Raw genomic sequence first — 13,694 nt, forward strand, 5'->3', positions numbered from 1 at the left:
CTGTATCTTTCTCCCAAATCACATGGCACATTAGGTATAACTTTAATTCCAGTAGTTGCTGTCTGGACACCTGGAGTTCCTGTCCGGAGAGCCACTGTTGGAAGCTCGCAGATTGTCCTTCCTGAAGCTGCCGCTCGTGGAACTGCAGCGAGTTGATCGAGCGACTAGACAAGTCGATCGATCCACTGCGGGAGTTGTCCGGACAGGCTCCCCTGCTGTCCCGACAGGTGACGCGGTCAGTACTTTTAATATCTGTCGTGAGGTCAATTCTTGGGTGAACAAGAATGAGATTTTATGTGAGTAGAGAAATATTTTCGCAACCCCGTGAACATAGGCTTGTCTTGGCCGAGCCACTTAAATTTTTCCGGTTGGTTATTATTGTCTGTTATTGTGGTTTGAGGTGATATCTTGTCTTGCTCATTTCTCATCAGTATAGAATTTGACTTGTGGGGACAAATTTATAGCTTGTCCTAAAGAAAAAGAGAATCACGTTTACAAAATGCTATTTATACATTTAGGTACACTTATGGCCCACGACTAAATTTCATTGTCAAGGGGAGGCTTCTGTGACCGTGGGATCAAGCTCATTGGACGAAAACAGCACTGGCAATCCTCTCCACATGGTTCGGGCAATTCTGACTGACTTGATGTAGTTAACTCCCTCTCCTCCTCCTCCTCCTCTGACCCACCAGACCTAGAAGGGGATGCAGCATCCTTAAGTAGACCCCCAGCACTCTACTCTGTTGAATTCTGGACTGTTGGAATGAAAATAAACCCAAACCGAAGCTTCCTCCAATTCTGGGTAGTTGTTGAACAAATTTCCATCTCCATGAACAAAAGCCTAGCACAGAGATCTAACAAGAAATGATCTCCACTTATGTGGCCAGGGGCGGAGGGAGGGGGGAATACACCCCAAACCCCACACTCCAATACCATATATATATATATATATATATCCTACAACATATATATACATATATATACTACATATATACATTACTATATATATACACATATATACTTATATATACACTATATATATATATACATATATGTTTGTATATATCTTTTATGTGTATTTTCTAGTAAGTGTATATATATATATATATATGTTTGTATCTTTAGACTGATGCTTTATTACCTAATAATAATGAATGATACATAACAATAGTAACTGTCATTCTATTATTATTTATATTAAACAATAATACATAACAATACTTACGTGTTATAGTTGTATCTTACGTGTCCTTTAATTAATTTTCATCAATTTTAATATGTATTTATGTTAAACTATTGGGTTACTTTATGATACCAAATATTGAGATGAATTTTATCCATAATATCATTTTAATAAGTTGTATTGTTGTAAAATACCCTAAAAAAAAAAATTTCAGGGGCGTTGTCCCGAACCCTCGCAAAAATTTTCTGAACAAACCAAAATGCGTCAGCCCACCCCATAATCAATTCCTGGCTCCACCCCTGTATGTGGCAATGAACAAGGAGAGACATCTTTCCCTTCACTTTCTTCCACTCTGCCACCACTTCATCTCTGTATAATTTTTTGTACCACCCCTGCAACTGCAAATGAATAATAACCCATAAAATGTATGTTTTAATTTTTGAAGTGGATCCAAGTAACCCCTGTTTCCCTCTGGTTTCCCTCTGTTCTCTCTCTCTCCCTCTCCCCGTCTCTGCTTCCATATGAAAACATGCTTAAAGAACAAGATCTGGCATCTGGGTGTTGTGTACAAATAATACCTGAGAATTGTTGATGGTCTCTGAGATTTCCAGAGTGAGCTTAGCAGTAATATCACTATGTGTAAGTGTATATATCCTTTGCAGTTTCCCTGGGTGGTGCTTCTCATGAGCTTCTAAAAACAAAACCTTCAACTTTGATGCTTCTAATATGGCTGGCCCGAACAGCCTCGCAACCTGATCATCATCAAAACCCACAAATCATTTCCTTAGTTTCTTCCAAAAATTTTTTTTTCAAAACCAAAAAAAAAAAGGATTAGGACTCTTACAAGAACAATAGACTGGTTTCTTTTCCAGGGTTTCCTTCTACAGGAAATGAAAGACCTGTGTTGTTGAAATAGAGAGGTTTTAAGCTTTGAAGGAGCAGCAGAAGGGAGAGTGCCCATCCCTGTTTGTGCTGTCTTGAGAGGCTTGAAACTCCAACTCATGTGGACCCCCAAAAGAGGGCAAGCGCCTTATAACCGTAAAGGAGCATGTCTTTTCGCACTACTAGCATTTTGTCCGCTTTTGATAAACCAATGCTATTTCGCATGTTTTTTTTTCTATTTTTTATCCTCTTATAGACTCAACACTAGTTCATAGTTGATACTATTTTGGTATATTATATTCTATATTTTATATTTTTCATGAACAATGTGAGAGAAGAGACTTAGCCACATCGTCACTCGATAGCTCGTCTAACACCATTGAATTTGATATTGCATAGACTTACGTCATCTCTACTCGAGTTGGGTACTGCTACATATTAAATTACTATGCGAAGCAAGTGTTGGAGACTTGAGGTCTTGCTTTTGATTTATGCGAGCAATGCTGCAGTACTCAATTTCTTATTCTCATATTAACCATTAATTTATATGATAGGTGAGATACTAATTGATTATGAACACAGATGTAGACATAGGGCGGACCTAGCTTGTTAGCATTGGGGGCATGGACCCTAAGTGAAATTGTGTAGAACATGCAATGGTATTGGTAGCAATCACAGTGGTTGCTATTTGTTGGGGAATGAGTTTCAAAAAGTGATATTCTAATGGGCCATTAAAAATTTATATGCTCCAACGATGTCAATATGTCGGCCTCATTTTTGTTGTGGCATGAATGTAGACATGACAAATGTCATGCTCATATGTTTGCTCTTAGGTGGGTCACAGAGCTTGCGCGCACACATTTTACACTAAAATTAATATTGGGTCTCACTTCTATTACACAAAAATCAAGCCAATAAATTGATTTGGTTATTCTTGTTTATTTAATATATTATATGTTCCTTCACATGATTTATTCTCTCTCATCTTTACATTTATATTACAAGACCAAAAACAAACCAAGAAAGAAAATTAAAAAGTCTGAAAGCAAAGCAATGCAATGCAGCAAAATATGTTATTCAACAGGGAAGCTTATTAGCTTAATTTTATGGGGTTAATGGAGAAATCGAGTCTCTGGTAGTCCAATGAATAACTCAGTTTCCACTTCCATGCTTTCTCTGTCTGCTATCTCTCTTGCTCTTATTGACACATCCACTGCTGGCATTCCATACTGTACACACAAATCACTTAATTTGTTCACTAACCTCATTTATAATTAAGCTAATCTTGACGAAATTAATTTGACTATTAAGAAAGGAAAATTATACGTACCTCCTTTCGCAATCTTAAATTTTCTTCTACTAGGGTTCTTGCCTAAATTATCAGGAAAAAAAAAAACAAACACAATAAATTAAAGACTCGGAAATTTGGTAGGAGGATTGTGGGAGTTGAGGAGGAGAGGATTGAACTTTCCCGAGCCCTCCCCTCCCTAACTCCAGCAAACCCTCCTACCAAGTACGGTATCATCATGATGCAACAAAAATGATAGGAATCCTAAAGTTTTGGTATCCCAAATGTCCCGAATATGATTGTCAAGTAATGAGTGAATTTGTGTGAGCTCCTTACAAATTGTGTGACACAACATATTTAGGATACTTGAGATACTAATTTTTGGGATCCCTATCACTACTCATCGTGCAATAGACAGAAATTTATACCTGTTCCTTGAGCTTTTGGATATGCTCTCTTATCAACTGATTCTGAGCAAATATAAATTAATATAAAGTGTGTTAGAGTAATAACTAAATAATTTAACTAAAAAGTCATAATATTTTTCATATGATCAATAATGCCAATTTTTGCTTTGTTTTTATCACTTTTCTAATAAAAATATAAGCATGTGAAAAATAAACAAAAAAAAAGGGCAAAAAGCTGGTTCTAAATCTTTTAAGAAACAAAAAAAAAAATGTGGATGTTTGGAGACAGTACCTTTCTTGCCCTAATTCTGGTTAAGCTTCGGTCCAACTGGTTCTCCAACTGTTGCAGTTCCTGGATTGAGCATGGTTCTAGTCCATCTCCCAATAATTTTCTACGAACATTCAAATTCTATGTTAGAATTTACCACATCCACAACACAAAAGGGAAAGATTTTTACTTGAATTAGTGTGTGTATATATATAAGCTATATATATTTAAACCGTTTAGAAGCTTCGAGATTCTCAATCTTCTTTCCCATGCTAAATTCATCTTCCTTCACAAACTGCATGGAAAAGCAAATTATTAAAAAAATAAGGCTAAAAACAAAACAAAAGATTTGATTGAAATTTAGAATTCCATGCAGCAAAACAGTAACTATAAAATTATGCTTAATTAATCATCCCATCATTGAATTAAACAGCCAAACTGGAAAGGGAAAAGAGTTCAAGTCAAGTTATTCATTATGCTTAGTTTATAATGAAAAATGATTGCAGATTGATGCATTATTACCTGCTTATTTTCTTGTCCTCCTTGTGGTTTGTTACTGTTTTCGGTGTCTTTGACTCTCTTCTGATAACGTTCTATCGTCTTGTTCATACTGAGAAATCTCCGAACACCACAACGTAAGGGCATATAGAAATATGTACTCATTCAATAATGCAACTGATCAGTTGGTACGAGCACACACAATTTATTTTTCAGCAAGATATATATAGTCTGAACAATGGAATAACTATTTACCTGATCAACACTATCAAAAGAAACCAAGTTACAAGAGCGCAAAACTACATTAAGTTCAAAAGATTAGAAATGTAAGTTTAATTTGTTATATAAAACACAAAACATCTTATTATTGTATTTTGATTCAAACTCTTGCCATACCCGGGCATTTGCCATTTGGTTCATAATGGAATGAGTATGAACCTGAACGTGAACGTGAGCGTGAGCGTGAGATAAGCATCACCATGTTTGGTAGGATATAAAGAATGAGTATGAGGAGAAGTGAAAGTGTAAGTGTAAGTATAAGAATTCTAAATGCACAATTTTCATATTATTCGGGATGTCATTAATTTGTATAATAAGGCAGAATAGTATTTTGCATATTAAAACGCATTCTCCACAAGGGAGAATAGAAGATGAATGAGTTTGAGTTTCCACCCTCTCAAAATTCAACCAAACAAAATAATGAGTGATTCTCCACCCTCATCCTCATCCCACTCTCATTTCACCTCCTAAATGCCAACGAAATGCCCCGTAAATTAGGTTACTTAAGACCATATATAGCTAAACAATCTGTGGAGGACTTTATGAGATTCTTTTTGATGTACAAATGGATGCGTTAGACACCAACTTTGCTAGATAGAAGGCATATTGCATTGTCTCAATCCCCTACAAAATATTTTGAAATAGAAAATTATAATATTGATTGATCTATTGGGAAGTAATGGCATAGTACAAAGGGAGCCTGTATATACTATATAGTATATAGTGAAATAGAGACAGCCAAAACATAAAAAGAAACCTAATAGTCATAAGACCTGCATATCCGATGTTAGAGACAAAGAAGAGAGGGTAAGTGGGTAACCCACTCATTATTCAAATCAGGTGTGAATACGTCTCTAGACCTCATTGCATGCATGGCTATAGATTTCTCAAAAGATTGTATGGTTCCTCGTATTCTACGGACATATATGACTTATGTCCAAACAGTGTGACCTTTCATTTTAACCTAATCATCACCTCTTTATAAAAAATTAAAAAAAATGAAAAAGAAAAGAAGAAAAGAGTAAAGACTAGCATGATCTTCATTAAGTATTTAGAATTTTGACTCCTAATCTTCATTATTCATCTTCAATATGATCTAAACTCCACTTCTATACACACAAAAAAAAGAAACAAAAAGAAATTAAATTAAAAATATTACACAAAATACATGAATGATTTAGAAAAACTTAATTACATATTCAGAATCAGCGCATAAAGTTATTTCCAACACGATTCATTGTCGATAGCTTTTACCTGGTCTTCTTAATTCCATTGTTTTCAATTTCAAAAATTATGGATTCGGGACAAAAAACGATGAATTCTCAATGTGCTTTCACAAAAATGACAGCTCCTGAACTAAAAGCAATGAACTTTGAATTGTGTTTTCAAAAAAAAAAAAATATATGAATGAAAAAAAATGAATTCTGGACTGTGTTATTAAAAACAATGGATTCTGGATTAAAAACAATGACTTTTGGACTATGATTTCAAAAAAATGATGGATTGAGGTTCAATTTCATTGAAATGAGATATTAAAACAAATTTCTAGTTGGGTAAAACAATGAAATTGAAGTTTATATTATGAATTAGAGTGTTTTATGCATTCATGAAGAAATTTTATTGTTTTTGAAAACAATGGAATAATGGTACAGAATATGGGATTGACCCTTTTGAGATCCAATTTCATTGAAATGAGATACTAAAACATATTTTTAGTTTGGTAAAACAATAAAATTGATGAAACTTTGTTAAAAGATGAAAGACAAAGACGAAACTTGGTTAAAAGATGAACATGAAAGACGAACACGAGACTTACAACTTTGTTAAAAGATGAAAGACAAAGATCCGTACAATACTGATTTCCCTACTGGAGTTGGACATCAAATTGTCCATATTGTATGAATCCAGTCCTACTCCCCTATCGGTTTCCAACAAATGGTAGTATGCAAAAGGATTCGCAAAAGGGAAAGAACCCGCAACCCCGCTCCTCGGCATCTTCTCCTTCCTTATGTTCCTTTCTGTACTCTCACATTCTCAGTCACCAGTTTCGTTTGAAAGGAATGGATGGCGTAGCCTACACCCAAGGGGTTGTGGAAGGGTTGTTTTTCTTTTTTTTGTTGAAGATAACTTTGTCTTATGAAAGGAGAAAATGAATATACATGGTGGATTTTCGTTGATGTTCTCATAAACTCATGTAAACAATTCTAAATTTTTGGGATAAAGGCTTTAATAATGATGAAGATTTTGTTATAAACTTCAACGTTGCTGCATCAATATTCTTTCCCCTCTCCTCAAACTTTCAAAAAATAATTTGATATGATTCAATTTCTAATATATATAGGGTTCCCGAAGTTATTACTGCAGAGTAGGACTCAAAGAATATTCCTAGGGCTAAAAAAGGGTCATAAGAAAGTGGAACTCACCCAGCTGTCAATCGAACAACTGGCTAGTAAATCCCGGATCATATAGAAGACCCTGAAATCCGTAAATTGCGATAAAAGAAACATTCATGGGACTTGAACTCACGACCTCCCGCTTGGGTTAAAAGTAATCGAGGTCAAGTTGATCACAATCTCAGCCAACAACAATAATGACTCATTATCTTACATTTATATGCTCACCAAACAAGACTAGCTGCACCAATACTTACTTACTAGCAGCAGAATCCTTTCATTGGACATAACAAGGTTCAGCTCTTTTCATAACTTAAATATTGTACAAAGCACAATGTCCTCTTTACCAAAGGCCTAGCTCCACTTCCCCCAACACACCTCACTTCTCAAGCATCTTTTCTTTTTCTCTTCATTCATCAAAGTTTTGTCAAGCAATATTTAGGAACATAAACCAAATAATCTGTTTCATTCCTTCATATACATGTGTGTGTGTGTGTATGTGAGTGTGTTCACTCAATTAATCTTGACCTTAAAAGTATTCATGCATGTTTGATGTATAGAGACCATTCTATGGGTTCCCAATTTTTCTGTCCAAATTGAAGGTGGGTGGGGCACATAAACCCTAGAAGTACAATTAGTACATGATATTATAAAACCTTTTCAGATGGCCATGTGAAGATATATGATTCATGGAGTCTCACTCTCTCTCACATCAGGATCATTCACCATAACATTTTTGGAATCAAAGGACATATACTTGAAGGTGAAAATTACTAAGAAAGACCAGGCAATTGAAGATACAAAACAGCAACAAAAACGCTGCCACCAAATCAGCAAGTAAGATTTGATTCTACCCAAAAAAGAGAGAACAAGATGTACAGGATGGATCAGACCCTATTAAGACACCTCATAAAGGCTGACTTTGGTTACCAGTACTTAGTACTTCATATATATTTGAATAGATTTAACACATACATATATATCAAGTTAGCTAGCAATATATATATATATATATAAGCCTCAAGTTAATCAAGATCTGTGATCACAAACAAAAAATAAACATTTTTGGGGAATGAAAAAAAAAAAAGAAAAAAAAACACACCTGGAGCTAGAGAACTCAAAGAGCCTCCCTCTTGCAGAGAAGATGATAAGTGCAACTTCAGCCTCACACAGCACAGATAGCTCAAATGCCTTCTTAAGCAGTCCATTTCTTCTCTTTGAAAAAGTCACTTGCCTGCTTGTTGCATTCTCTATTCTCTTCATCTGGGTTTTCCCCCTAACCATATTTCCACCTACACAACCACACCCACAACACAATCAATCTAAACCCACAAACCAAAACCGAATTAAACAACAGATTTTATGATATGGGATTAATAGTACTAACCTAGTTTATTCCAGATATATATATATATATAAATATGGTAACAAGAACCCAGTTGGGGTTTCCAAAAATAGAAAGAGAATGACTTATTTGTATACAAATTTGGAAAATGGAGAAGGGAAATGAAGGGTCTTGTAGAGCACAGAAGCCTATGAGAGTGGGTAGATTTCAATTTCAGATCAGACCCAAAAAAGAGATGATATAGAAACCCTAGAAAGGTTGCAGACTTGCAGCTACAAAGTGAGACTACAACCCTAGGATTAGAGGATTAAAGCTTTATAAATAATTAAAAAAAAATAGAAAGGTGACATAGAAGAAGTGAAGAACCTAATCTCTTTCTTTTTTTGGTAATTTGAGGAAGAAAAAAAAAAACCACAGGCACCTCCTTAAAAAAAACCCAGAGAATACATAATGTGAGTGATTCCCATTATTACTTTACCATGTGATGAGGAGGCACAAAAGGTATATGCAACTCTATTAGATGTTGACACGTGGTGTTTTAGACTGACATCTCTCATCTCTCCGGTATCCAATGGAGAAGCAGAGAAGTGAGCGAGGGCCCAAACAGCGAACATTCCTGTCGGTTGCCAGTTCCACTCGGACAGTTGGGAAAAAAATCACAAACCCTAAAACGAAACGTTGCGTTGCAACTTTGCATGTAAAAATTACAGAGCACTCACGGGACATTCTAGGAAAAAATCTTCTTATGTCCGTACGATGGTTAGAAAACACGCCCATGTTTTTCCGTACAATTATATCAGGAACTGAACCAATCAAGTGATAACAACGCATCAGAGTCACGTGGCTGTCCTTTTTTGGTGCGTTTGGCCTGAGTTTTTTTGTTTTATTTTCCCAGTTTCGGCCTTTCGGGTGGTTGTGGAGGCTGTGTCACTGTCAGTGAGATGGAGGAGGCGTCACAAAGACGCAGAGTTTTTCGATATTATATTATTCTCTCTCCTTTTCTTCTTTTATATTTATATTTTTTTTTTGTATTGTCAACTTATCTTTGATGTGACTGCAAGGTGAACTATGGGTGAAAAGAATTGGTTACGATTGATTTTTTTCGATTTTTAAAATAAATTTAATTGATTAATCAGTTATTGTTGGTTTTTGGTTATCAAAAGATTTTTCGATCGATTCTTTAAAAAAAAAATTTTTTTTTTTTGAAAATAATTGATCGATCAAGTCAATTATCGATCAATTCAGTTATGATCGATAATTTTGGACAATCCTAATTGCAGGGGCGGAGGCAATGTCGTACTAAGGATCAATTGCCCTTTAAATTATTTTTTTGAAATGTTGTAGTGTACTAGAATTCGATTCGATATGATTATTTGTTTCTGTTGTAAATAACAATGAATCAATCACAATGGCACTATTATTCTCTACACTTTTACGGGACCAATCCGTGCAATTAATCCAGCTCATAATTATGCAAAAGTATATCAAATTTTTTGAATTATGTCTATATTTATTACATCGAGAAAGTAAAAAAAAATCCTATTATCTCATCAAGAGATTGATTCGTCTGATGTTGATTCTTTATATTTTCACAATGACTATAAAATTAGTATTTTCAGCACTTCAAAGTAAAGGTCATGAGATTACAAAATAAAAGTCACGAGATTTTTTTTCTCCCTTTTCGTTTAAAATTCTGACTCCGCCCCTAAATAATAAGAGATCGCCACACCAAACGATCTCCAATTGGTCTGTGACGGAAGACCCTTGTATAATATGACCCCTACTTTTTTAGTCATATGCGGCATTAGTTATAACCACTCGTTGTCCTGAAAGTGAAAGCCACATTGGAGTTAAGAACATATTGTATATCGACAATATTTATTCTAATAAAGTTACCTACTATTTGCTTATTTTAGGTGTATATATATATAAAGTTACATAATTTTTATTGTAATAAAGATAGATGAGTTACTAAAAATAGAAAAGATGATAAGATAGGAATTAAAGAAGTAATTAATAATGTTAGCTTAGTGATGGACCACAGACAAAAGCTTGTGGCAACCAACGAGTTCATGTAACCTCCACCACTTTTGTCTACTTCATATCCCACGCGTAACTCTCCTACATTTCAAATTCCAAATCCATGGATTCTGTTTTTGATATTGTGATAGAACGCTCTCTAGCTGACCTAAGTTTTTAAATTTAAAAATATATCTTTTTTCAGATTTTAAATCTACTTTATGTCATTTATTCAATGTCCTAGCTAAGGGTATTCAGTGACGACCAACGAGAGCAGGCTCGGTTGACAATCGATTGGATTATGCATATGTATGATCAAAGTTCGATTCCGATGAGAAACATATTTCTCAATAATGATATTTCAAAAAAAATGACACTAAGTGACAGAGCCACGTTAGAACTAAGCCCCCAAATTTTTAAAAATTTCTCATATATATATTTCATGTGATATAAACAATATACCTTTCTATAAAATTACATGTATTTAACCAACGAGAGTTGCTTAGTTGGTCATTGGTTGGGTTAAGTACATGTGTGCCCACAGTTCGATTCCAACCACAAGCGTAATTATCTGTGGTATTTCAAAAAAATTACATGTATTTGCCTCTCCTAATTTTTTTAATATGATATATATATGTATGTATATGTATACATCTTTTTAAAAATATATGTATTTCCCCTCCGTATGCCCTTAAATTTTTGGAAAATTTACTTTTACACATTATATATAAATACAATAGTGCTAGTCAGCCCATAAATTGATAGCCCATGGGAGCCCAAGTGTCTTAAACGAAATTTTAAAACGTTTTAACTCTCATAATACATGTTAAATTTTTAAAAAATTACATATTTAGAATTAGCGCGTAAAACTCTTTCGAACAAGATCCATTGTCGATGAATTTTATCTGGTAAATCTTAATTCCATTGTTTTTTTAAATGAAATTTTGAAAACAAATGAATTCAGAACTAACACAATGAATTATAAACTATGCTTTAAAAAACAATAGAATCTATATTAAAACAATAAAATTTGGACAATGAATTATGATATAAAAGAATGTAAATAAAACTATAAACCTGTTGAGCTTCCAAACAGATGGGCTACATGTCATTTTTTATATAAATATAATGTAAATATTACCAAAAATACTTATGTTTTTCTAATAACTATATATATAATATGTATGATTATTGATTAATATAGAAATTATAATTAGTGATTGATAGACACTTTCACACATGATGATAGATGATTTCTACTTAATGAAAGATCATCTAGTCAACTTAAATGATTTTTTTTTTGCTATCTTGAATATTTTTGTTTTAATTTGTGATGTCTAATTCATTGACATATAGATATTTGTTTATTTCTCACCACTTGTCAATAAAATAACCCTTTAAAAAAATTTCATGAGTGTTGCATCTCCCCCTGAACCCCCATCAAATTTTGGCCTCCTATAAATTTTTGGTTATGTTTTTGACGGTAATAGATAGCACTTTTCTTCATATTATTATGTAGAATTGTGTGTGGTTTCTCATAAAAGTTTCGAGTTCGAACTTGCCATCCTCTGTATTCAAAAAAAAAAAATAAAATAAAAAGGAATTGGGTTCCAACATATAAGTTGGGTTTAGTGACGCATCCGAAACTCTCCTACTTAATCAGCCGAAAAAAATAATAAGTTGGGTCCTAGGCCGGACCGCTTTCACCTTATCAGGCTTTGATTTATGACATTATGCAACTCGAGGAGAGCCTGGACCCTGTCTTCAATTATTGCTAATGGGCCAGGACCCATACTCTAAAGTTTCAAATTCTTAATACTGGCGAGCCCGACTCCAATAGTTGGAACACCCCCATCGTATACATATTCATATAACATGTTTGGGACATGATTCCTTCAATGACAAGCCTGTAATGTGGGTGGAATATACCTTTTTGGACTCCCTTATCCATTATGGGCCCAAAACTTATGACCTGACCTGAGCTTCCTTTTCTCTTTTCCTTTCATTATAATATTCCAAGAAAGAAAGTAGGATCATAGGAGGAAAGTCTTCAGAGAATTTCTTTAGAGTCACCTCTATGTGCCGAAAGTCTTGTAATAAGGATTTATCATGTAAGACGGAGTCCAATATGATCGTCTCTTGGATAAATTTCTCGTTTAGAAAAAAACCCTAGCACGCACACTACTCGCTTTTTCACCTCTCTGCCTACTTTTCTGGATCTTTGAACTTCTTAAATGGGTTGCCACTTGCCAATTTTTGAAAATGAGTGCAACTTTATTAGTTGAAAGACTACTACCCAACCAAAATTATTTTGTGGCCATATTTTGTTAGTTGAAAGACTATTGCCCAACCAAAATTAAATGGGTCGCCGTTTGGCATAAGAGGTTATGTTAGCTTATAAGCTCGCTGTCAAATAGGTTTATATATTGCTCCGTTTGGTAGAGCGGTTGTATTTATTTTGAACGCTAGCTTAAATATTGTAGAAAAGAAGTTGGCTCATAAGTTGAGAGGTGTTTGACGAAACTTTTAGATAATGATAGCTCATAAGTTATGAAAATTAATTTGTATAAAATGAATTTCAATTTAATCATAATATAATTAAAAATAAAAAATTTTAAAAAAACAAAAAAATTAAATTGCTAAACTATGTGGCGGTCAAACACTACAAGCTCCAGATTGGAGTTTGTAATTTGCCAATGGTACCATTACTTTATTCAACTTGTTTGGTGGAGCGGCGCCGCTTTAGCCGCCTCACCAAACGGGCTCAAGATAATGGTACCACTAACTTATAAGTTGATGTATTGTTAGCATATGGTTAAGTGGTTGCACTTTTTTTATTTAGTTAGATTTATTAACATATTATATAATATTATAAAATTTGTATATAATAATTTTAACTTGTATTTTATAAAAATATAGTTGTAATTTATATTAAATTTCAAATTTTATATTAAATTAAATTTATAATAATTTATACTTATAAAAAATTAAAAATTACGAGCAAAATAAAATTTCCACAACTAGCATCAACACTAAACACTTGACAATTTATGCCTCAACTTATTTTCCGCAGCAAACTAGTTTTCGAAATGAAATAATGTTTTACCAAACGGTTTTGTGGATTATTGGCTG

At 33.9% G+C, this 13,694-nt stretch overlaps 1 protein-coding gene and 1 pseudogene across 1 annotated transcript; both read right to left on the minus strand.

The window, feature by feature from the left end:
• Window positions 1-523: 523 nt before the first annotated feature.
• Window positions 524-2,159, minus strand: LOC119986752 (annotated as a pseudogene).
• An 825-nt stretch (window positions 2,160-2,984) lies between these two features.
• On the minus strand, window positions 2,985-8,945 carry LOC119986673 (agamous-like MADS-box protein AGL19). Its single transcript, XM_038831327.1, has 8 exons — window positions 8,586-8,945; window positions 8,301-8,490; window positions 4,551-4,638; window positions 4,262-4,323; window positions 4,053-4,152; window positions 3,782-3,823; window positions 3,396-3,437; window positions 2,985-3,294 (listed from the first exon to the last, which is right to left on the minus strand). The coding sequence occupies exons 2-8, from the start codon at window positions 8,480-8,482 to the stop codon at window positions 3,178-3,180; spliced, it is 633 nt and encodes a 210-aa protein (XP_038687255.1). The 5' UTR covers window positions 8,483-8,490; window positions 8,586-8,945; the 3' UTR covers window positions 2,985-3,177.
• Between the last annotated feature and the right edge of the window lie 4,749 nt (window positions 8,946-13,694).

Source organism: Tripterygium wilfordii, chromosome 20, assembly GCF_013401445.1.
Source record: "Tripterygium wilfordii isolate XIE 37 chromosome 20, ASM1340144v1, whole genome shotgun sequence".
In the NCBI taxonomy this organism is placed as follows: Eukaryota; Viridiplantae; Streptophyta; class Magnoliopsida; order Celastrales; family Celastraceae; genus Tripterygium; species Tripterygium wilfordii.